At 34.8% G+C, this 22,931-nt stretch overlaps 1 protein-coding gene across 4 annotated transcripts in view; it reads left to right on the top strand.

Annotated features, from left to right (window-relative positions):
* The window catches only part of thsd7ba (thrombospondin, type I, domain containing 7Ba), a 402,275-nt gene that overhangs the window by 183,905 nt on the left and 195,439 nt on the right, over positions 1-22,931 (top strand). For all 4 annotated transcript variants that reach the window (XM_073912504.1, XM_073912505.1, XM_009304519.5 and 1 more), the window contains 3 exons: positions 11,665-12,514; positions 17,635-17,883; positions 18,312-18,481. In XM_073912504.1, coding sequence (XP_073768605.1) covers positions 11,665-12,514; positions 17,635-17,883; positions 18,312-18,481 — 1,269 coding nt within the window. The remainder of the gene's footprint in view (positions 1-11,664; positions 12,515-17,634; positions 17,884-18,311; positions 18,482-22,931) is intronic.

Genomic DNA, 22,931 nt, shown 5'->3' with positions numbered 1-22,931 from the left:
CAGTGCTGTTACCTACAGTAGTTACCTAGCTTGGGACTATTTTAAGTACTATGTAAAATCCTAAGATGCCACTGGTTTAATTTGATTCTATGATCGATGTTTAGCTAACCTAAAAGTGCTCCCACCAGACCAGGAGATCGGCTGTTACGCGGGGAAGTGACATACAACTGAGGTTTGGATCCAAATGCAGGTTTAATCAAAGTCAGGCTAGCAATAGTCAACACAGGTGCAAACAGATGTATAAAGGCAAATCCAGAATCGAAGTCAAACACAAGCAAGAGGTCAGAAGGCAGGCGGCAGACAGGGAGAACTGGATAAACAATGCTAGGTCAAAAAAACAGGAAAGTCAAGGAAACCGCATTGTAAATGTCATCTACAGATAAAGAAGACTCGGCAAAGTGAATGAGTGAGTGTGTTGCTTAAATAGTGTGTGCAATCCCTCTCTGACAATCCTCAATTGGTGTAAGTGTAATCAGTCTAGATGAGTAAGCATGTGTGAGTGTGAGCGGAGTGCATGTATGAAAATGTAGTCCAGAAATGGCAGATTTTTAGTCCATGGTTATAGTTAGTGGAATCCAGCGATCTTATGAAAGACGGTAATCGTGACATCGGCTAAATGGATTTAAAAATGGTAAACTTTAACTTTTTAACTCTAGGTGACTAGTAAAATTACCTTTTAATAAATGTAATAGATTCATAAGCGAAGCCTAAAGAATATGCCCACAGAAGCTTTTGATAATTGGACAAAGCAACACTACACTCACCGGTAAACCTTACTAGAACCAGATTGGACTCCCTTTTTTCTTCATAACTGCCTTAATCCATTGTGGCATAGATTCCACAAGGTACTGTAAATATTCCTCAGCGATTTTGCTCCAAATTGACATAATAGTATCACGCAGTTGCTGCAGATTGTATTTGGCTGCACATCCATAATGTGAATCTCCCCTTCTACCACAACCCACAAACCAGTCTGAAATGATTCACTCTTTATGACATGATGCCATTATCCTGCTGGAAGTAGCCATCAGAAGATGGGTACACTGTGGTCATAAAGGGATGGATATGGTCAGCAACAATACTCAGGTAGGCTGTGGCTTTGACACAATGCTCAATTGGTACTAATGGACCCAAAGTGTGTCAAGAAATCATGCCCCATGCCATTACACCACTACCAGCCTGAACTGTTATTACAAGGCAGGATGGATCCATGCTTTCATGTTGTTGAAGACAAATTCTGACCCGACCCGTATGTTGCAGGAGAAATCGAGACTCATCAGACCAGACAACGTTTTTCCAATCTTCTATTGTACAATTTTGGTGAGCCTGTGCCAATTGTAGTCTCAGTTAACTGTTCTTAGCTTATAGGAGTGGCACTTGGTGTGGTCTTCTGCTGCTGCAGCCCATCCGCCTCAAGGTTCGACGTGTTGTGCATTCAAAAATGCTCTTTTGCAAACCTTGGTTAAAACGAGGGGTTATACAGCTTAAACCAGTCTGGCCATTCTCCTCTGACATCCACAAGGCATTTGCACTCACAGAACTGCCGCTCACTGGATATATACTCTTTTTCAGACCATTCTCTGTAAACTCTAGAGATGGTTGTGCGTGAAAATCTCAGTAGATCAGCAATTTCTGAAATTCTCAAAGCAGCCTGTCTGTTACAAACTATGTCACATTCAAAGTCACCTAAATCACCTTCTTTCCCCATTCTGATGCTTGGTTTAAACTGTAGCAGGTCGTCTTGACCATGTCTACATGCCTAAATGCATTGAGCTGCTGCCATGTGATTGGCTGATTAGAAATTTGTATTAAGCAGTTGGACAGGAGGTACCTAATAAAGTGGCCAGTTAGTGTAGCTGCATGCTCAAACCACAGCACATCTATTGTCAGGTTTAGTGTTGTAATATTAAATTGACAACTTATTAAAGATATAGATGCTGTAAATGATGTTCTAGCGCTGATGGTACAGATAAAGTATCATCAGTTTTAATGAAAAATTATATGTGTTTTTTCACTCTCAATGTGCCCGCAGCCAATGACTTGCATTTTTATGAATCACCAAGGACCCCAGTTCCAGATAAAAATCCTCATTAATGTTGTATTAAAGGAAAAGGTCATCCATTTCTTGGATGGACTGAGGATGAGCAAACGAACAGATTTTCGTTTTTGATTGAACTATTTCTTTAAGCAATAACCATTTGATCTTTGCACAGAATATACAGTAGATTTCCTTTTGAAAAGCACAGGCTTTATGGGTTTGAAACAACATTAACAGAAATACGTGATTTGTTTTGGGGTCAATTAATCTTTTAGCAAGCAAGTGAAATGTTATTCGACATGCATTGATAAAAGCCATGATTCCATTTGTGTCCTGAGTGAAAGGAAGAGGTCAGATAGACCTCCTGCTCTGTCAAGTGCCCTGCCGATCTCTTGACATACTTACAAAAAGCTGTAATGAATGGGGTGATGCCACAGGCTGTAGGTGAGACCGAAAAAAGAGGCAGTTGGATGAGAAGGGTCTGGCCAGTGATGGACTGTGTGATTATTCGGCCCTGGAGGTGTAGATCTCTGGAAAGGAATGGTTTGTTGTGTTTGCTGCTGCTCTGTCAGTGTAATCACTCTGAATCACGCTGCTATAAATCACCAGCACCGCACAGCTGCTATTGGAACAGTCGCACTGGATGAGATGAGTGTGTGTGTGCAGAAACACCTTGTGCTGACCAGGTGCAGTGGATTGAGAGGAGCGACTGGCCTGTTAGAGATCAGTGATTCGCTGATTTAATGGGCTGGCTGGATCATCAACAATCACCAGCTGTGTGTGTGTGTATGTGTGTGCCTGTGCAGGTGTGTATGAATGCTGACGATATTTCATGCTAGTTCTGCAAACTGAACATTTTAACCCAAAGCACCAGTGGGATAAAGGTGCATTAGTCTTGCAAAGCTACTTTTGATCCATATAATATCCAATCCATTTTTGCTGCTTATTCTATCTTAGGTATGACAAATATATAGATATGGAAATACATTCTGCTTATCCATATGGATATTCACTGCACCTTTTGACTTTTTTAAAAAGTAGGTGGAGACATATTTTCATACTACACACTTTTTATAAATTCATTCATTCATTCATTCATTCATTCATTCATTCATTCATTCATTCATTTTCCTTCAGATTAGTCCCTTAAATATATCAGTGGTCACCACAGCGGAATGAACGCCACTTTTCATAAATATAACTTTATAACTACATTTCAGTTATAAAAAAATGTGACATGGCCTAAAAGATCATACAAAAACAAGCATAAAATCATATATTTCAATGATAAAAAACATCCTTGTTCACTGGCAGCTTCTTCTAATGCATGCATTTTATGTTACATTTAATGCAAATGTGACAGGACCGACAGAAACATAGGGACAATTGTAAATTTATTTGTATTATATATTTGTAGTATTTATTTTTATAATGTATGTATAATTTTGTGTTTTGAATGAACTGATGTGAATGATTGCAGCATAAACTTGATATTTCTGAAGTTTGTTTTACTAAATAACAGCTTTTAGCATAACAAAAACACATTTCTTTATAGAACACATCACAGAAATCAACCATCAGGCCCTTTTTAAAAATGTTTGGGATGAAATACTTTTTGTTTACTGTATTTATGTTTTCATTTCAGGGACAGACAATTTACATTTCAATGTATCATATCATATCATATATATATATATATATATATATATATATATATATATATATATATATATATATATATATATATATATATATATATATATATATATATATATATATATATATATATATATATATATATATATATATATATATATATATATTTTTTTTTTTTTTAATGGTCTTAAAGTATTTACTTGCTCAAAAGGTATCTATTCAATGAAAATCTGCTATTTTGAATGCAGTTTTGAATAGTCACTCACAAAATAAAATAAAATCACAAAATAAACTCACAAAACCACCATATGTCATTTCATATATATATATATATATATATATATATATATATATATATATATATATATATATATATATATATATATATATATATATATATATATATAAATATATATATATAATATATATATAAATATATATAACTTTATTTGTTTACACCTGTTATTTCATGTTTTTTATTTTTATTTTTATCTTCCTTGACCAATTACTTGCTCTTCTGGTTACCCCTTTGTTCTTCCTCTTTTATTATGTTTACTGATTTTTTAAATCTGACTTTAATATGATTAAAGCAATACTCTGATTAAGACCATGTAAACAGCAATTAAAAAAATAATAACAATAATCTGATTAAGTTCACAATCAAACTTAACAGAAATTGGATTAAGAGATGTGGCATATGCCGATTTTAGTCGCATTATTGAAGTGCAGGACAGACATGTAAACACCTTAATCAAACTATTACCGTTGTGTAGGATCATCGCCACATTTTGCGACAGGATAGTCCATATACACACATGACTGTTTGACACTATTCCCTGCACCTACCGAGTCAATGAAGGACCACAGAAACAGACATGCATGAAATGTTGCTGAATGAAAATAAAAGTGCCAAACTGCAGTTAAAGTCGACAGATTAAAAATAAAAGCCCTGAAATTACATGAAACTCTGGAAGAAGTGTGAATCACGTGGAGACACAATGACATTAATCAAATTATGTGCTGTAACATGTAAAATGAGTTCATGAAAGAAACATTCAAAAAGCAACTCATGGAAACACCATTGTCTTAATGAGATTAAGGCAACTAATTTGAATACATATGCCCATGTAAAAGTTTTAGCAATGTTGGTTATAAATCTCTGAATCTCTAACTTTGTTGTTATGCCTCAGCATGTTACAATCATGATTCTTTCTGCATTTTTATATTATTTTAAATATAATAATAATAATAATAATAATAATAATAATAATAATAATAATAATAATAATAATAATTCCTTACATTTATAAAGCACTTTTCTGGACACTCAAAGCACTTTACACATTTTATTTGGGTGGGGAATCTCCTCATCTACCACCAGTGTGCATACACTACTTTAATTATTTTACATTAATTAATTTATTGACTTTTTTTTTTTTTTTTTTGCATACTATAGTCAGAAAGTGTAATTGAATTATTTATTCAACTAATTTCTGTCATTTTATTAGTGATATTATGATTTTCTGAGATATATTTTCTTTATTTTCCATATTGTTAATATGTTTCCTGTGTTTTATGGAGGTTTGAACACTGAGCAAAACCCATGATGCTGTTTTTCTTGTGTGTCTCACTTATATGATAGTTTGAAGTGCTCATTGTGTTTCTTAATGAATGGCCACAGTACACATATACAAACAGTCTCATGGGCATATTGTTTCTTTCACACAGAGTGGAAATTTAAATGTTTTGTTTTATTTAAATTGTTAAATCACTTTAAATTGTTATTGTTAGTTTCTGCTCTAGAACTAACAATTAAGTGTGAACCGTTATCCACTGGTGGAGAAAAAAAAATCCAAAATGTAAGTTACTCATTACAAACTTCTCTTTTGTTGTACAATAAAACAATAGTCTGAATATAAACACAGCGCTAATTGCTTGCAGCTGAATGTCTGATGTGATATGGTAAACAACACTAAAGGATTAAATACAGTTTTTTTTTTCTATCATAGGACCATAGCTCCGGGTATTTATATTAAGCTTATCTGTGCCTCTGCAGCTATCTTCTATGGTAGTACTTTGTTTTCAGTGTCCATACAGAAGATATTCACCTTTCACCACATGGAGTGTGTTTGTAGTGCCTGCATTGTAGATATTTGCTCCTCTCTTGATCCTTCGCTCTGAAATGGGTCCTCAGCGTTACAAACAAGCGTGTTGAGTCTGTGCCTGCTCGTTGCTGTACAGCCCCACAAGCTGTAGTTCACACTCTAATACCTATGAATATGATTCTGAGGTTGAGAGTGTCTGCAGACTGAGAGGGTTATTCATCTGGATTCTGTGCAATTTAATATTTGCTCTGAATTTAAGGATGATTCTTGGCTTGTGATTTTTTTTTTTTTTTTTTTTGCAGTATATAGAAATAAAACTTAACCCACTTTATATGCAGATTAAATTAATTGTAAACCGATTGTAGGCTGATTCCTGCAGTTGATTTATTCTTTCGCCTGGCGCACCTCACGAAATGGACAAGGCTTTACACTTGAAAGAAACCCACTGTAAATTCAGATGGATAAACAGAGAATTAGGAAATTTCCAGAACAACGTCATATCATTATTATTGCTCAATATTTTGAAACTAATTATTTGTATTATTTTATAATTTATTTGAATGATTATTAAGATTTTTATAACCGTTCAAGATTTTTTAAATCAAACTTTGTTGCTTTGCTTTTGTTCATTTTTTGGACAGTTCTACACTGTAAAAAAAGAAAATAAATAAATAAATCTGTTAAATTACAACAGAACATGGGTTGCTCTACAAAAATATGTTTTTTTTTTTTTTTTTTTTGGCAAGAATAAAATAAAATAAAAATCCACTTACTAAAGATTTAGCCCACTCCACAATTTACACACTACTGTCTGGCTAGTTTGTGACATTCCTGATCATTATCACCAATAAAGCCTAAAAACAAATATTATTGGTCATCTGGTTGTCCCACTGATCACGCATGAATGAATCATAAAGATTTTTTTAGCATTCCTGTTTCAGAAAAAATCTCTTCAAATTAATTCATATCCAGCTCAAATGAAATGCTAAAAGGCTGATTTGTACTTTCATCTAGAGCCTCCGAGCGCATCTCACAAAACGGATGAGGTTACTTGACGCATTCACTGTTGTGATATTCTTTAAAACAACAGGGAGCAGACAAAAGAAACCCACTGTAAAGTCAGACAGAAAAACAAAGTAGGAAGTTTCCGAAACTATTTCATACTGTAATATCGTTCAATATTTTTAAGTAATTATTTTTATAAATTATATTATTTATTTGTTTGATTATAAAGATGGTGACGCAGTGGTGCAGTAGGTAGTGCTGTCGCCTCACAGCAAGACGGTCGCTGGGTCACTGGTTCGGACCTCGGCTCAGTAGATGTTTCTGTGTAGAGTTTGCATGTTCTCCCTGCCTTCGCGTGGGTTTCCTATGGGTGCTCAGGTTTCCCCCACAGTCCAAAGACAATTTGGGTTGGCTAAATTGTCCGTAGTGTGTGTGTGTGTGTGTGTGTGTGTTTCCCAGAGATGGGTTGCAGTTGGAAGGGCATCCGCTGCGTAAAAACGTGCCGGATAAGTTGGCGGTTCAGTCCGCTGTGGCGGCCCCAGATTAATGAAGGGACTAAGCCGAAAAGAAAATGAATGAATGATTATTAAGATTTTTATAACCATTCAAGATTTTTTTTTCAAATCAAACTTTTATCACTTGCTTTTGTTCATTTCTCAAACAATTCTAGCTATTAAAATTGAATATCAATTACAACAAAACATGGGTTGGAAATATATTTTTTAATATGGTAAGAATATAAGACAAAAAAGTACACTTACTAAAAAATTCTGACTTTTTTTATAGATATAGCCCGCTCCACAATTCACACATTACACTCTCTTTTTATATCTCAAGTCCAACATTCCTGATCATTATCAACAATAAAGCCTAAAATCTGGTTGTCCTTTTGATCACACATGGACAAATCATAAAGAAGTCTGTATGGCATACCTGTTTTAGAAAAAAAATCTCTTCAAAGTTATTCATATTCAGCTGAAATAAAATGCGGCACATCGCTTATTGTTCACTCGAGTCTCAAAAACTTTTGTGCACTCTGCCAGCCGAAATCATCAGTTGTTACTAGATCGGTTAAAAAATAATTATTTATATTATTTATAAAATTTCCCATTTATTGTATTTTTTTAATTTCTACCCCCAGTAACTATCACAGTAATGGAAAAACAGTAGTTGTACAGAGTATTATTTCCGGTCGGCCACGTATCCAATCTAGACTTTACCGCCAAAATCATGTTGCGCACACTTAAAGCGAACCTCCGCAAACTCTGAGATGATGTCACATTCAGCGCGCGCACTCGATCGAAAACACAGAGTATGAACCCAGCTAAGGAGGTGTGAGCACTGTGGCTTTGATGCACCTTTTAAACATTCTAACCAGTCTAATAGTATATATTGTAGCAACCCAAACCAAACCAATAGCTTGTATTTGGATTGAAAATATCAGTTTGTAAACAGTCAATACTTTTGCAATTTCGTTATGTGATGCAGAAATTACACACTTTCAGCTTCAAGTGTGAATTTAAAGAAAACAGCAGCTGCATTCGCTTGCTGAATATGGTGGGTTGCCGCCTCAAGCGTTATATATGCAGGTGCAAAGAAAAAGGAGGAGGAAAAATCAATCCTGATCCATTTGTGCACGTGTAGTCAATCTCTCAGGGGAAGGAGTCTGTGGGGAGGCAGTGAAATGTCTTTAAATGTTAATATTGTTTTGGTTTCTTTAGGGGAATGAATGTGAGATCATGGTGTTTACATGTTGTTAGCTATGTTACACACCTTGGCCTTGGGAGCTGTGTGAGAGATGTGTATTTCCTTTCGTTAAATACATAATGGTGATGTGGTAAACCTGTGGTGGTGTTGCAGTCTCATGATAAAACTTAATGATGTGCTCCATTGAGCTACAATACAATTCAGCAGTTTAGGATGTTGGAGCTGAGTGTGCTGCTTTCAGGCTAACATGGATTTTTTTTAAACTGTTTTGTTTACCTTGTGTTTTCAGTTTGGGTAGATGTGCTTTTAATGTGGAAATCAATTTAGAGAGATACAAAAGGGAAAAATATATCATTTTTTATTTTACATAGTCTCTAATGACATGCTACATTGCAGAGGTATTTGTTTGCTGTTGGAAAATGTATACTGTATTAAGCGCTTCTTCATCTGCTGAACAATATGTCAATGGAATAATCCTTGTTGAGTGTTTGAACAATGCTATACAGATGTTTTGATTACATTATTTGTAATATTAATCGACTATTTTAGATTATATTTGAGTCATAAGAATAACAATTAAAGGGATGTAGTGTGACTGTAAGTTCTGTCATCATTTACTCACTTTTATGCTGTTCTATATGAGTTTCTGTTTGCCATGGAGCTCAAAATCAGTACTGTGTGTGGTTGCTACAACATGATAGGAAAATAGCAGATCTTCAGAATGATTTCTGAAGTATCACATGATGAAGAAAGCAAAATACATTTAAATACATTTTCCTACATTTTGTAACACAGTTGACTACAGCTCCTATCAAGCTTTAAAAAAGGGGTAAAAAAGGGGTAAAATTAGTCAAATAGCAATAAAACAGATGTGAAAAAACACACTATAGTTCATTTATAATGGTATTGTCTTAAATTCTTCGTATTGTTTTAAAGAAGGTTATGTAGGTTTTAGTTTAAACAAATATTTTATATTATCCAGATGATGCACCCTATCAGAGATATTCTAATGATTTAAATGACCTAAAGTTAAGCGCATGGTTATGAATGCTGAGATGCTAGGGTCGTAACATATTAAACCCATGGCTGACATCAGGGCATCTTTGTGCATCTGTTGGGCTGGATTTTGCGGTGTGTTTCACAAATTGGCTCTAGTCAGATGCAGGTTGGTGACAGTTCGCCTGATTCAGCATGTTGAATCAGTGTCAGGCTGTCAGTGAGAGAGATCCCTTTGAATGGGATGATCAGTTTAGTGAACGAGTCGACGCACAGGAATATAAAGCAGAAGTGATAAATCACAACTTTTTGGCACAGATAGAAGGCTGTTCCGATGGTACGTGTTTATACCTGTGCATTTCAATATGCAAACAGCAGGAGCTGTCACATAAGCAAGGATCCAATGCACTGGTATTTCTCTGAAATTCTAAAAGTCTTTGTTGTATCCAGATTGTTGCTGTAAATTTTTAGTTCAAAATACCCATCACATCGTTTATAATACTCTGTTGAAAATGTTAATTTATGCAATTTTGTGAAGTTTATTTATAAACTAATTTCGAGAGGATCACGTTCTTCTGATTGACACGGCTGGCCCTGAGTCAAGTTAATGTACGAACCACCAATCAGACGATTCCTAACTCTGTATAAAAAAAGAAGCATTTTACCTTCAGTCATCTTCATCTAAAGAATCCCCCCTTCCACCCCCTCTCCTCCTATTTTTTTCCTCTATAGGGCAGCACGGCGGCCCAGTGGCTAGCACTGTGGCATCACAGCAAGAATGCCTCTGGTTCAGGTCTCTACCCGGACAGTCTGCATTTTTGTGTGAAGTTCATGTTCTCCCTCTGCTTACGTGTTACCCCTCACTGTTTGGGCATGCACTGAAAAAAAATCTTCAAATAAAATTCCTTGGATTTACTCCATTTTTTTTTTAAGTTAAGTGGTTGTAAACAATTTATTTAGGCTGAATTTAAACAAACAAATTAAGTTGAACATTATTAAACTTAATTTGTTTGTTTAAATTCAACACAAATAAATTGTCTGTAAAAGTTTTGCATGCAACACTTTTTTCAGTGTGTCCACTTAGAATGATTAAAGCGATTGAAAAAGGAGTTCATAATTTTGTAGACATATTTATTGATCAACTATTTCACTCAGTTAAGTTACCACAAAGCAAACACAATTTACCTCGGTCCGTTTAAAAAATAAATAAATAATTGCAGGTGCGAAGCTTTGTGAAACAAAACAACAGACTGTACCCTAATTTCCAAATCAATCATTATTGAAAATGCTAAATTTGCTAGACCCTAATAAAATAGGAACATATTTCATATTTATATATGAAATGCTCTTCCAGTTAGCTAACACAGCACTTTAGAATGGCCAAGATCCTGCTGAGAAGGAGATTAAGGTGTTGAAATTCCAGATGAGCAATGGGAGATAGCCCTTGAACAGACCTAGGCATAACCTCATACAATTTAAAATAATGCATCGTTGACATTGGTCTATACAAACACTTGGTAGGATATTTCCAGAAGTGCATGTAATCAATGCGGGATAGAACTGACATCACTGGCTCATATGTTTTGGAGCTGCCTAAAATTATCATCTTACTGGGAAAATATTTTTCTAACATTCGCAAAAATAGGTCATAAGCAAATAGATCCAGATCCCCGTATAGCAGTTCTAGGCATTACTGATTTCGAGCTGTAAACAGTACAGAACAAAATATAGCTCCATTTGTCTTTCTGCTCGAAGGTTAAAATTATTAAACTGGAAACAGAAAGCTGCTCCTACATCTATACATATGCATCTAATGATGGATTTACTGAAGCATTGTGTACTGAAAGAAGACAAATTCTATCAAATCTGGCAACCTTTAATGGATTATTTTAAAACAAAAATTCTGCAAGAAAGAGTACAAATTGAAGTGGATTAGACTAATTTAGATTAAAACAGAAGGTTAGTGTTTTTATTTTTATTTATTTATTAGAGCGATCGAAGCCAAAAAATGAATCCTGGTTATCCACAGTAATGACTACGTACACACTATTACTACACACATTTCCATCCAAACATCTTCCAAAGGTTGATTTTGCATCATACAATTTGCTTGATTTACAATTCAAAGGCTAATAGTAATTCTTTCCTCTTTTCCAGGTCATTGGGGCAGATGCATGGGGGAAGAATGTGGTACCGGCGGGGTACAATCCAGGACAGTGTGGTGCATCCACACAGAAGGCTGGACCACACACCACTCCAACTGTCGGCATTCAGACAAACCCGAGAGCCAGAGGCCTTGCTTTAAAGTATGTGAGTGGCACCAGGACCTCTTTGAATGGGAAGTGTCAGAATGGGGGCCTTGTGTTCTAGCCCCCCTCCTGTCCAACGAGCTCAAACTGCGGACCGCACAGTGCATTACAGCCCAACACGGCATCCAGAGACGGAAGGTCCATTGTGTGCGCACTTCAAACCGCACATCGGTTACAGAAAGGATATGCGATTTCTTTTCACCACGACCAGCTTTCGAGCAGGCCTGCTTGATCCCCTGCCCTCATGACTGCATTGTGTCCGATTTCTCCTCTTGGTCTGGCTGCAGCAGAACATGCGGTGCGGGTCTTCAACATCGAACCCGACATGTCCTAGCAGCGCCAATGTACGGAGGCGCCAACTGCCCCAACCTCACCCAAACAAGGACTTGCTCAAACCTTTTCCCCTGTCCTCTTGGGGAAAGCGAGCATCACTACAGCCTTAAAGTCGGCCTCTGGAGCGAATGCAGGCAGCCACAACATAAAGGGCTTTGGATGAGCGGAAGGACCGTGCTAGACTTCAGCACAGGAGATACCGAAAGAAACACAGTGAAACGACATATTCAGAGCTCCCAGCAGCACCATCACCACCTCCACCAACACCACCACCAGCACAGTCTCAAGGGTTTAGATGTGGAGATCGGCTATCAAACACGGCAAGTTCGTTGCATGCGCAGCGATGGAAAAAACGCCATGCTGAGGTAAGAAGCCTTGAACATCCGTAGACTCATCAGCCATGTCTATTCAATTTACAATAATCTGTGTACAAGCAATGCACGGCTGAGAGACAAACCCTCTGAGAACATAAACCCTTTTAAGGTCTAAATCCCAGATTATGCTCTTGAAAGCAAGGTACTGTTGCTGCTTGTGTGAAAGGAATTGCTGTGCAGCTGGATTTTTGAAGCAGCTCTGTGAAGTGGGCCTTGCTAAATCGGTTAGTCCTCCATTAATCTCCTTCCCGCTGCCGAACCATACAAGGTGAGCAGAGACGCATGCCTCTGGCAGCAGCGGCGGAGGCGGCAGCATGGGAGAGCTGCCTCTCTGAGCAGAACAGAGTCCAGCATGATGGAAAAGATTGAATTTACACTCATGCTGCAATCTCTGCGTCCATAGTATGAGTTCAAATAGGCGGTCAATCACTGTTACGCTGCAGTTTGTGCTTTATTCTCGTTACTCTCTCAGTAGAATTAGAAGTTGTTGAGATGTAGCTCATCCTCCTCTTGACAAAGAGTATGGATTTCCCAGCAAACTGAGGATAATGAATGCGGGAACTAAGGCAGGCTTTGAACATGACTTTAAAGATGCCTCCTTTGCAAAATATTGATTCGCAGGCAGCCACTCATGATAAAGGTTTTAAGACTCGAATGTAGACTTTCATGTCTTCGCTCTCTTTTACCTGTGTCCTGGTGCTGTCTTTCACTGCTTGCTTTCCAGAATGTTTACTAAAAAAGGGCTTTGAATATACCAGATGCAGTGAACTACAAATATAATCCTACCAGTCCAAACATTTAAAAGGCATCTATTTGTAGATGTAAATACTCAATTTACACTTTGGTAAAATAGTTTTATAAATATGTCAAATATTTTAGGATACTAGTTAAATATACCATTTTATTTATTTATTATTTTTTTTTTACAGTTCATACATTATTTAAGTAATTTAAAATGTATTTAATTTTATTTGAGATATTTTTAGTTTATTTTAAATATTTTGTGTTATTTTTGTCATTTATTTTATTTTTATTTTGTTTTATTGTATTTTTATTTATTATTTATTTATTTTTTTTATTTATTATTTATTTTTTTTATTATTTTTTTTATAAATTTTTAATAGTTTTTTTATTGTTATTTTAATTGTTATTTTATTGTCTCTCAGCCGTGCATTTATTGTTATTTATATTTTTATAAAATACATTTTATTTATGTTATTTTTATATATTACTATTTTGTATTGTTTATTTTGTTTATTTTAATTTTATTATTTATTTTACTTTATTTTATTTATTTATTTTATTTAAATATTTTTAATATTTTTTATTTGTTTTTCATTTATTTATTTATTTACTTATTTTAAGAAAAATCACAGCTACATTTAATTTGAGGCACACTCCGTTTCTCGTCTTTGACCCAAATGTATTTCATAAAGAAAAACAGAAACAGTAAAAACCTTTATATGTATCTTTAATGTTTCTCAGATGTTTAATATATATGTCATTGTATATACTGTATATCACTACGTTTTTCAAGCATAACAAAGCATTATATTTTACACATAAATGTGTCTTATACGGTATATATTTAATATAGGTAAATTATGGCCTTCTATGACGTGCAAAGAACTGTATAACTAAACAAGCTTAAAAGAGCAACTCTTGATGTGCCAGTTAACCAGACGCAAAATGGGGATCATCCCTTGTTAATCCTCATGTCATGTAAAAGAAGCTGCTACATTTTGACATACAAACATTTTCATTACTCCAGCGTTTGGCATTGTCACCTGTCATTGGCTTATGAAGACAAAAGCTTATGAAATATGAATTGACACAGTGAAACTTTGAAATGCTCGAGTGTTGCGCATGTCATCTGTGGATTTTCCACAGAGAGCAAATCTGACAACAACAACTAACTATATTCTGTCAGAACATTTACTGTATGTTTTATACAGCCTCATCTCACGAGGAAATGCTACCATTTTATATGTTGTCAGAATAGTGGTTACACTGCACTTTTCATCCCAATGCATGTGAATGTGGCAGACCGAAAATTCAAACTCATGCAACAAGTTTCGAACGCATCAGTTCAAGTTTTGTGACTCTGACCTGCAATTTCTCTTTATATAAATTCTTGAGAAGATCAAAATGTGACCCCGAAATAATTTGTTTTATTATTGTAACTTCATCTTGTTTGAACCCGCCGCTTTCACAGCACCATCCGACAGAATTTTTGCATGCTCAAACTTTAGCGTGATCAGGAAATAGTTGGTATGAATTCATACAATTTAATGCACATGAAAACGAAACATTATTAAAAGGTGGTGTGTTCCCTACCCCTAAACCTATATCCTTCTTTGAAGAAATGACACTCCACAGTAAAATATGAATGAAATCATATATACCTGAATTGCACGAATAAGCATCAACATAAAAAAAGGAATTTCCATAAGTTTGCATTGGCTTTATAAATCAATCTTATATATGAACAGTATTTTGTCTATGGTCATACTGTTTTTTTCTAATTCTTTTCTGACTTTCACCCTATACATTTGTTTAATATGGATTTTCGAGCATTTCGCCGCTGAATGTGAGGGAGGGTTAGAGGTTTGTAGAGCAGAATGGGGTCTGACAGATTTACTACAGGTGTAGCATAACAAGAGCAGGGCCGCTGTGTTATTTTACAGTGAGATGAAGCATTCGCTCTAATTAACATATTCATTTGTAAATCCTACGTGAATGCTCAATGAAATGTAGTGATTTGAATATTTCCCACCTGAGTTCAATTTGTGCAGTTTTTCCAATTATATCCTTATTATCATTTAAAATGAAGCGAAAATGAATGCTACACAAACGGATTATGATATAAGCAAGTAATTGAATCGGGTGACTTGTGCGGCTGAATTGCTAATTAGATATGCAATTTGTTGTGTGTTTATTCATATTTCATTTTGCAGGCGTTGCTTTGTAGGACACAAAGGTGAATCGCTCATTTAAATATCCTTCACTTCACGATCATTACACAGTGTGATGTTCTTGCTATGCAAAAATTCTTTACTATCACTCAAGCACTGCAGTATAATAAGGAAAATGAAATATTTCTGACTACTGATTGGTTTAGGGTGTTCACACTTGTTCTTTACTCATTCACCTTTATTTGTATAGCACTTTTACAATGTAATTTGTGTCATAGTAAATTGAAACAGTGTCAATTCTGTTTTTAGTGTTTAAGTTCAATTTAGCTCAGTTCAGTGTGGTTTAATAGTCATTACTGAAAGTCCAAACACTGAAGAACAAATCCACGGATGCGCAGCTCTACAGATACTGACTTGGCAGATTAGTTTGATTAAAACAGACTCTGGTGCGATTTCTTGGTTCATGTGAATGAGTGTGAAAAGTGCCGTCTGAACCTTGGTTGCACCAAACAAGTACTGTAGACTGAGATTGCTATAAATATCAGTCTGCTTCTAAACAAATCTGAAATTATTCAAGCTAAATATAAACATGATCCAAAGACATCATTCATTTATTAATTTTTCTTCGACTTAGTCTCTTTATTCATCATGAACTAAAACAGGACATTATGTGATCATAATGTCCATTCAATTATCTTCTATCAGTTTGGTCTTAAAAGCAACAGTGTGAACTGTGAGTGTAAATTTCTTCTAACAACTCGAGGGAACCATTTTTCAAGGGGACACAAATAATACATGAGTCTTCTATTTTTTGAGAGGAGGACGCTTGAAGTGATTATTTATTTATACTTTATAAGTGTTTTTTTATGTTTATGTTTTATGTCTTTATGTCCATTTCTTGTTGTTACTATATGAGCTTTTTTGTTTGGCACTCTTATGAGATGAGGACTCTTGACTGCAAACCAAATGTACCTTTAGGCATAAATAATGTAATCTAACCTAACTTAACTGGGAGAACATGCAAACTCCACACAGAAATGCCAACTGGTGCCAGCTTGGACTCGAACCAGTTACCGTTTTGCTGTAAGGTGACAGTGCTAACCAATGAGCCATCATGCCCTCTTTTAACTACTGTATAGTATTGTTATTTTTTTTTACAGAACACACTATGGTTTTTAATGGTATTTTAGCCTATTTCTGTCTACGTTTTTAATGCTCAGCAAATCAGGGCTACAGTAACTGAAATGTACTAAAAAAAATAAATAAATAAATAATAATAATAATAATAATAATAATTTTATATATATATATATATATATATATATATATATATATATATATATATATATATATATATATATATATATATATATATATTATCCGTAATATATTTTGTTATTATTATTATTATTATTATTATTATTATTATTATTATTATTAATAATAATAATAATAATAATAATAATCGGCGAGGCAGTGGCACAGTAGGTTGTGCTGTCGCCTCACAGCAAGAAGGTGGCTGGGTCGCTGATTCGAACCTCGGCTCAGTTGGAGTTTCTGTGTGGAGTGTGCATGTTCTCCTTGCCTTCGCGTGGGTTTCCTCCGGGTGCTCCGGTTTCCCCCACAGTCCAAAGACATGCGGTACAGGTGAATTGGGTAGGCTAAATTGTCCGTAGTGTATGAATGTGTGTGTGTGTGTGTGTGTGTGTGTGTGTAATAATAATAACAATAGTAATAGTAATAATAATAATATTTATTTATTCATTTATTTATTTATTTGTTAATTTTCTGGTATGAACAAAGCAAAGCAAAACTGCATGTGTTAAAACTCAGTATGTCTTTTTTGTCAAAGATACACTTCTTGTGTTATTAAATTGAAAAGTTATGCTGCTCTGAAAAGTTAGCTATGTTGCTATGAATTTATACATTCATTTAATTATATTCATTTAAAACTGAATTTCAAACTCATCACAGACAAACTCACATACAGACAGAAAACATAAAAGGTTCTTTCCTCCATATCAAACAGCAGTTGAGGAGCAGTTGATGGCATTTATCTCATTATAAAAACAATATGTTCTTTCAACTCTTAAAAAAAAAACGAGGGTGTCTTCTGTTCTTTTTGGCAGAGCTGAAATGTTTGAATATGTTTTCCTCTGCCTCTCATTTTTAATGTATTTGTTTTCTTCCTTATAGCCTTTGTACCCTTGACAACGGCCCTGGCACCTTCCAGTCTTGTGTTATGCCCAGAGACTGCGAGACCTCCGATTGGTCCGTTTGGAGTCCATGTTCAAAGACATGCAGAGCATCAGATATGTCGCCTGGTTTTCGGGTCAGGACTCGAAGCATAACGCACACTCCCATTGGTCAAGGCAAAGCATGCCCTGCTCTTGAAGAAAAGGAGGCCTGCAACATCATTGGAGATCTGCTTCCAAACTGCCCAAGGTTTCTCTTTCATCCTCCCAATAATAAACTCCTAATGTACATGAATGTGTAAAAAAAAATAGTAAATGATTTTTCGAGTGTTGTGTTCAAGTATTTATTTACTGAACCCCTGTTGCATCTGAGCGTTGTAAAGATTAGAAGCTAATTAATGAGATTAGGTTTTTGATCAATAGAAACAGACTGCTATTTCATTAAAAATGCTGGTTTATGCATCATAACGCTTTGCTTAGTCGATGCATTTTCATTAGTAGATGGTTTCCTACCGGAAAACTGGAAGCTAAGCCTATTAGTATCTTTCAGCGACAGCTCCCTGTGTCCATTTATCCAATACAACTTTTGAGAGGAGCTCAGCACGATATAATGAGACTAAAGAGCCAAAACAAAAGAAGTGTGTTTCACCACAGCGGGCGCATGCTTTTGTTCTTCAGGTACGTGTGGAAGAGCACCGATTGGGGGGACTGTCAAGTGGCCCCTCTTCTTAGCCAGCAGGACAGAAGGCTTGACAATGTTAGCGTTCTCTGTGGTGGAGGGATTCAGACCAGGCAGCTGTACTGCGTCCAGGTCCCAGACAATTCCACCCCTCATCATAGAAAAGAGGGTAAGGTTCAGTGTATCACTGAAGGTGAACTGTAATAATGTGGCTATAGTATGCACAAACAAGACTGTAAACAAAAACGACAAAGGAAGACAGATGGGCAGCACATGTCCACTTCATTCCACTGTAGAAAGTGAAGCCAAAATGTCACAGGGTTGGCTGCTGTAATCTTTCACCGACAATAATATTTGGAGCCAGAGTTTACGCAGAAGTGATTATGAGATGGAGCCAAGTTATCAATATCACTTCCAAAGCATGTCAGATCCAAAGAGGAACACAGAATAATCAAAATAAATAAATAAATGAAAGTTCTTTTAAAAAAAGCACTTGATCATACAGGCTTAGCATGATAAGAATGACCTACTGTATAATGTTTAAAGCATCTTTGAGGATTTTTATTTATTTTATTTTTTTGGCTCACATCCCATTCATTTAAATGTAGAGGGCAGGATTTATGACATCAGCTTCAGTATTTGCTTCCCTTTTCATGATGCTTGAGGCACATTTGAACCTTGAAGCAGCAAATGTGTTGATTTAATTATTTATTATTTTTATGCTCTACCATACTCTATTTTTATACTCTTTAAAAGTTAATTAATTAAGGATAAATTAGGTTAATAAAAAGCCACAGTAAATAGTAAAATGGACAAATTATGTATTATAAATGTCCTAAACAAATGTTCCCATTTTGATACTAATATAAATTTTAAACTACTTTCATAGGAATTAATTCTAATGGTAACACTTTATGTAATGTTGGTTAATGAAAATAAAAGGGTAGTATCAATTTTCACTATTAACTTCTGGTGGCTTAGTTCCAACCTATTATTGGGTTAATGAATGTTTACTACCCAATACTTAAACCTAACTGCTACCTTAACTACTAATGAGTAGCTAATTAGGTGTTTATTGAGGTACAAGACATACAGTAGCTATTGATTTGTGAATAGCAAGAAATGTACCTTAAAAACAAGTGTGACTAATAAGGGTCATTCATGGTTAGTTATTGTTAACTCACAGTGCATTAACTAATGTTAATGAACACATCTTTAGGTTCCACTGTTTATTAAGTGGTCTTTATTAATATGCACTTACACTGAAAGTAATCATTTAAAAGCATTCAGGCATAAGAAACTGTACCATTTGTAACTTTGAAAAATTAATAACGATTTGTTTTATTGAATTGTTTATACAACAAAGACTATGCAGTGTTATTTTACATTTAATTATTCAATTACTGTATACCTGAATATAGTTAGACTCTTCAAAATAAAAAAATAAAAAAACTGAATCATCCCAGTCAATCTAAAATTATAAATTCTTTCCAAATAGTTATTTAAGTCATCTAGTGAGGTTGTATTTATATCACAATATACTTTATATATATATATATATATATATATATATATATATATATATATATATATATATATATATATATATATATATATACAACAGTTCTGTCTGGTTCTCAAATCTGATTGGCTGATAGACGTGCGATATTCTGCAATATCAGAACTCCTACAGCCTCTTTACCCTTTGTGTAGTACTCTGCCCACATACAGCCAGCAAAAAGCAGAAAATTCAGATCTAAAGTTTAAAAGATGCACGCTCTACTGTTTAACTGTCAGCTTATGATTTGAATCCAATGTGGAAGAAAGTAGTTCCTCATACAAAAGGGTTTTTAAAACTCTCTGTGTTTGATTTTGTCTTTATGTATACAATTATGCCGTCAAACTGTTGTATAAACGCAGTATATACTGCGGCCTCGTGCCAACGCACGCCTCCCACCAGTGCCGAAATACAGCCATATCGCACTGCTACTCGTGCAGCATTAATTGAAATGACATTCCTTTTGAATGCAAACTAATAACTAGGGCCAGATGGTATCTGCGGATATTTTATGGTATTTCTGTGAAGAATTTTGTAATAAATCTGCAGATTTATTCAGAATGATTTTGGGATTATTTTCATAACTAAAAACTTCATATATGAAAAAAAAAATAAATAAAAATAACTTTTATTTAAAGTTTACAATGCAAATCCAACTAGATCCACTTATTTGTTAAACCATGCAAGTCTCTTATATAATATCTTTACTGAAAGACGGAAAATATGAATTTACAAACTGTACAACTGTTTAAATAAAAATGTACACACTTTTACACAAGTAAATAATAGACTAAATGATGGGCTAAAAATCTGTGGAAATCTGCGTATTTCCGCATGTGCAGATTCCATGTGGGCCTACTTATAACTTTCATAAAAAAGTACAATGTACATAGCGAATGGTGGTACTAACCATAATATTAACGAGATAGGATATTTGTTGATGCTCAGGATCTGACAAACAGACAAACAGATAAACACATAATCAGTGCTTCCAATTATAAATGCAAATCTCATTTGATTTTAGAAATCTGGGTCAGTTGTTTGTCCATTTGCGTTAGCCATAAGTAAACATACACCAGTTAAAAAATGCTTTAAGATTAGAGTTAGTCGAAGTGAGTCACCTTGATCTGAAATGAATTTTGAGGAGCTGCACTATCCAGTGAAAGTAGTGTTTGGATGGATTTGAGTCATGCTGAGTTGAGAAAGGCATACAGATGAAGATGACTCCTTTCAATCAATGTTGTTTGGGGATATAGATCAATGAAAATCAACAGTGGTGTTTGCTTTCCACCTGACCCAGAGGGCTCACACTAATGTTAACAGGCACAGTCAAAGTAAGAGACTAACAAGAGGTTTGGGCAAACTTTTGAACGCTTGTTTGGCAAAAGTCACATTGAAAATCGATGCAATGCAAAGTCAATGCAAAATCTCTCTTTTTTTTTTTCTTTCGTGCAGAGTGTTCCTAGTCTTATTCAGAACAATTTGTTTAGTGCATGTTATGCTAGAACAAAAACAAATTGTATTAATTTGCTGATCCTCTGAAACAGCTTTCCTTTTCTGCTGATGTCTCTTGGGCCATGCAAGCTATTGGATAATTTTAATCAATAGCTAAATTGTTATATATGTGTTGTTTCAAGAAATTCACTGTCACTATGGTTTCATTCTACTATGTAGCACTTTTATTTCACAAATCAGACCAATTCCTGACAGATCATGCATTTCCATAGGTTTCACCTAAAAAAAAACTTTCAAAAGACATTTCTGATTGATTGATTTATTGATTGATTGATTGATTGATTGACACCAGTATGAATTAGAACTAGGGATGTCCTGATTAAGTTTTTTGGAGTCTAAATCATTTGATTTCGAGTATCTACCGATACCATAACCCAATCCGATACTTCTATAATAAATAAAAAATAAAGAGTGAAAAAAACTGATCCAGGATATTCCTCATTATTTGATTTATTTATTTTTAACTCCCCTTATTTTAACATTCAACAACTCTGTTAACAAACAGAGCACTTCTGTGAGGTAGCTTGAACAATCAAGTAATAAAAAACATTGATTCTTCACTTTTGGACTTTAGTGCCCAGTAAATATTTTAAAAAATCTAAAATAAAAAAAAACAAATAGGGCCTCCACTTAAAATAGGCAACCCCAAGTTTACATATCTAACAGTTTGCTATGGCAATGTTGTCGTCATCAACTTTATAATAACTCCAGACTGCAGACACACTCGTGCTTTCCCCTTCAAGCTGCTTTCGTGTTCTACTTTGCCGGCAATTAAACAATGTTAATGTGTCTCTGCAACAAAGTGATGACATGCCACACGCATTGCTGAAGTCAAGAAAGAGGTCTAACTCTGTGCCACTGCATAACTATAGATGTGTTAAAAAATAATGAGAATATTTTAAATTTGTCAAAACAAGCAAAATATAGCTGTATACATGTATTTTTTATTTAAACAAAACTTAAAAAAAATAAAATAAATAAATAAATAAAAATAAAAACTAGTTGACATTAAAAAAAGAACTATTGTCTTGCATCTAAAATATGCACAGTAATCTGTCCTGGCTAAAGCTCCCAGATCACCAGTTAACCACACTTAAACTGGGATTTAATCTCTTATTAAAGCATTGTTATTGTAAAAAAAAAAAAAAAAAAAAGATAATTAAACTATATTAACAAAAATAACAGTAAGCAAAAGAAAACAGGTAAAAAAAAATACTGTGAGTGATAATAAAGTTTAAGTTTTGGCCTGTTAATAATCTGTTCAAAGAATAATTAAGACAAAAACAGTGATTTACAAAATGATATAGAGCTCTTGAAAACAGCAGGTCTGAGCTGGGGGTGCAAACTGACCACACCAGTTGCTTTCCTCTAGGCACGGGTTGCTTTGCACAAGTAAATGGAAGTGTGCGTGCTGTTCAACTGTTGCACGCATCACATCACCTGTGTGCGCGACTGATCATTCTCTCATTCGGTATTTACCTGTTTTCTTTTGCTTGCGGAACACAGTTATTTTTGTCAGTTGTGCTGCTTCTTGAATCTATGATCA

This window comes from Danio rerio, chromosome 9 (assembly GCF_049306965.1).
Source record: "Danio rerio strain Tuebingen ecotype United States chromosome 9, GRCz12tu, whole genome shotgun sequence".
Lineage (NCBI taxonomy): Eukaryota > Metazoa > Chordata > Actinopteri > Cypriniformes > Danionidae > Danio > Danio rerio.
Note: the sequence above shows the minus strand (reverse complement) of the source record. Positions and strands in the feature narration are given on the sequence as shown.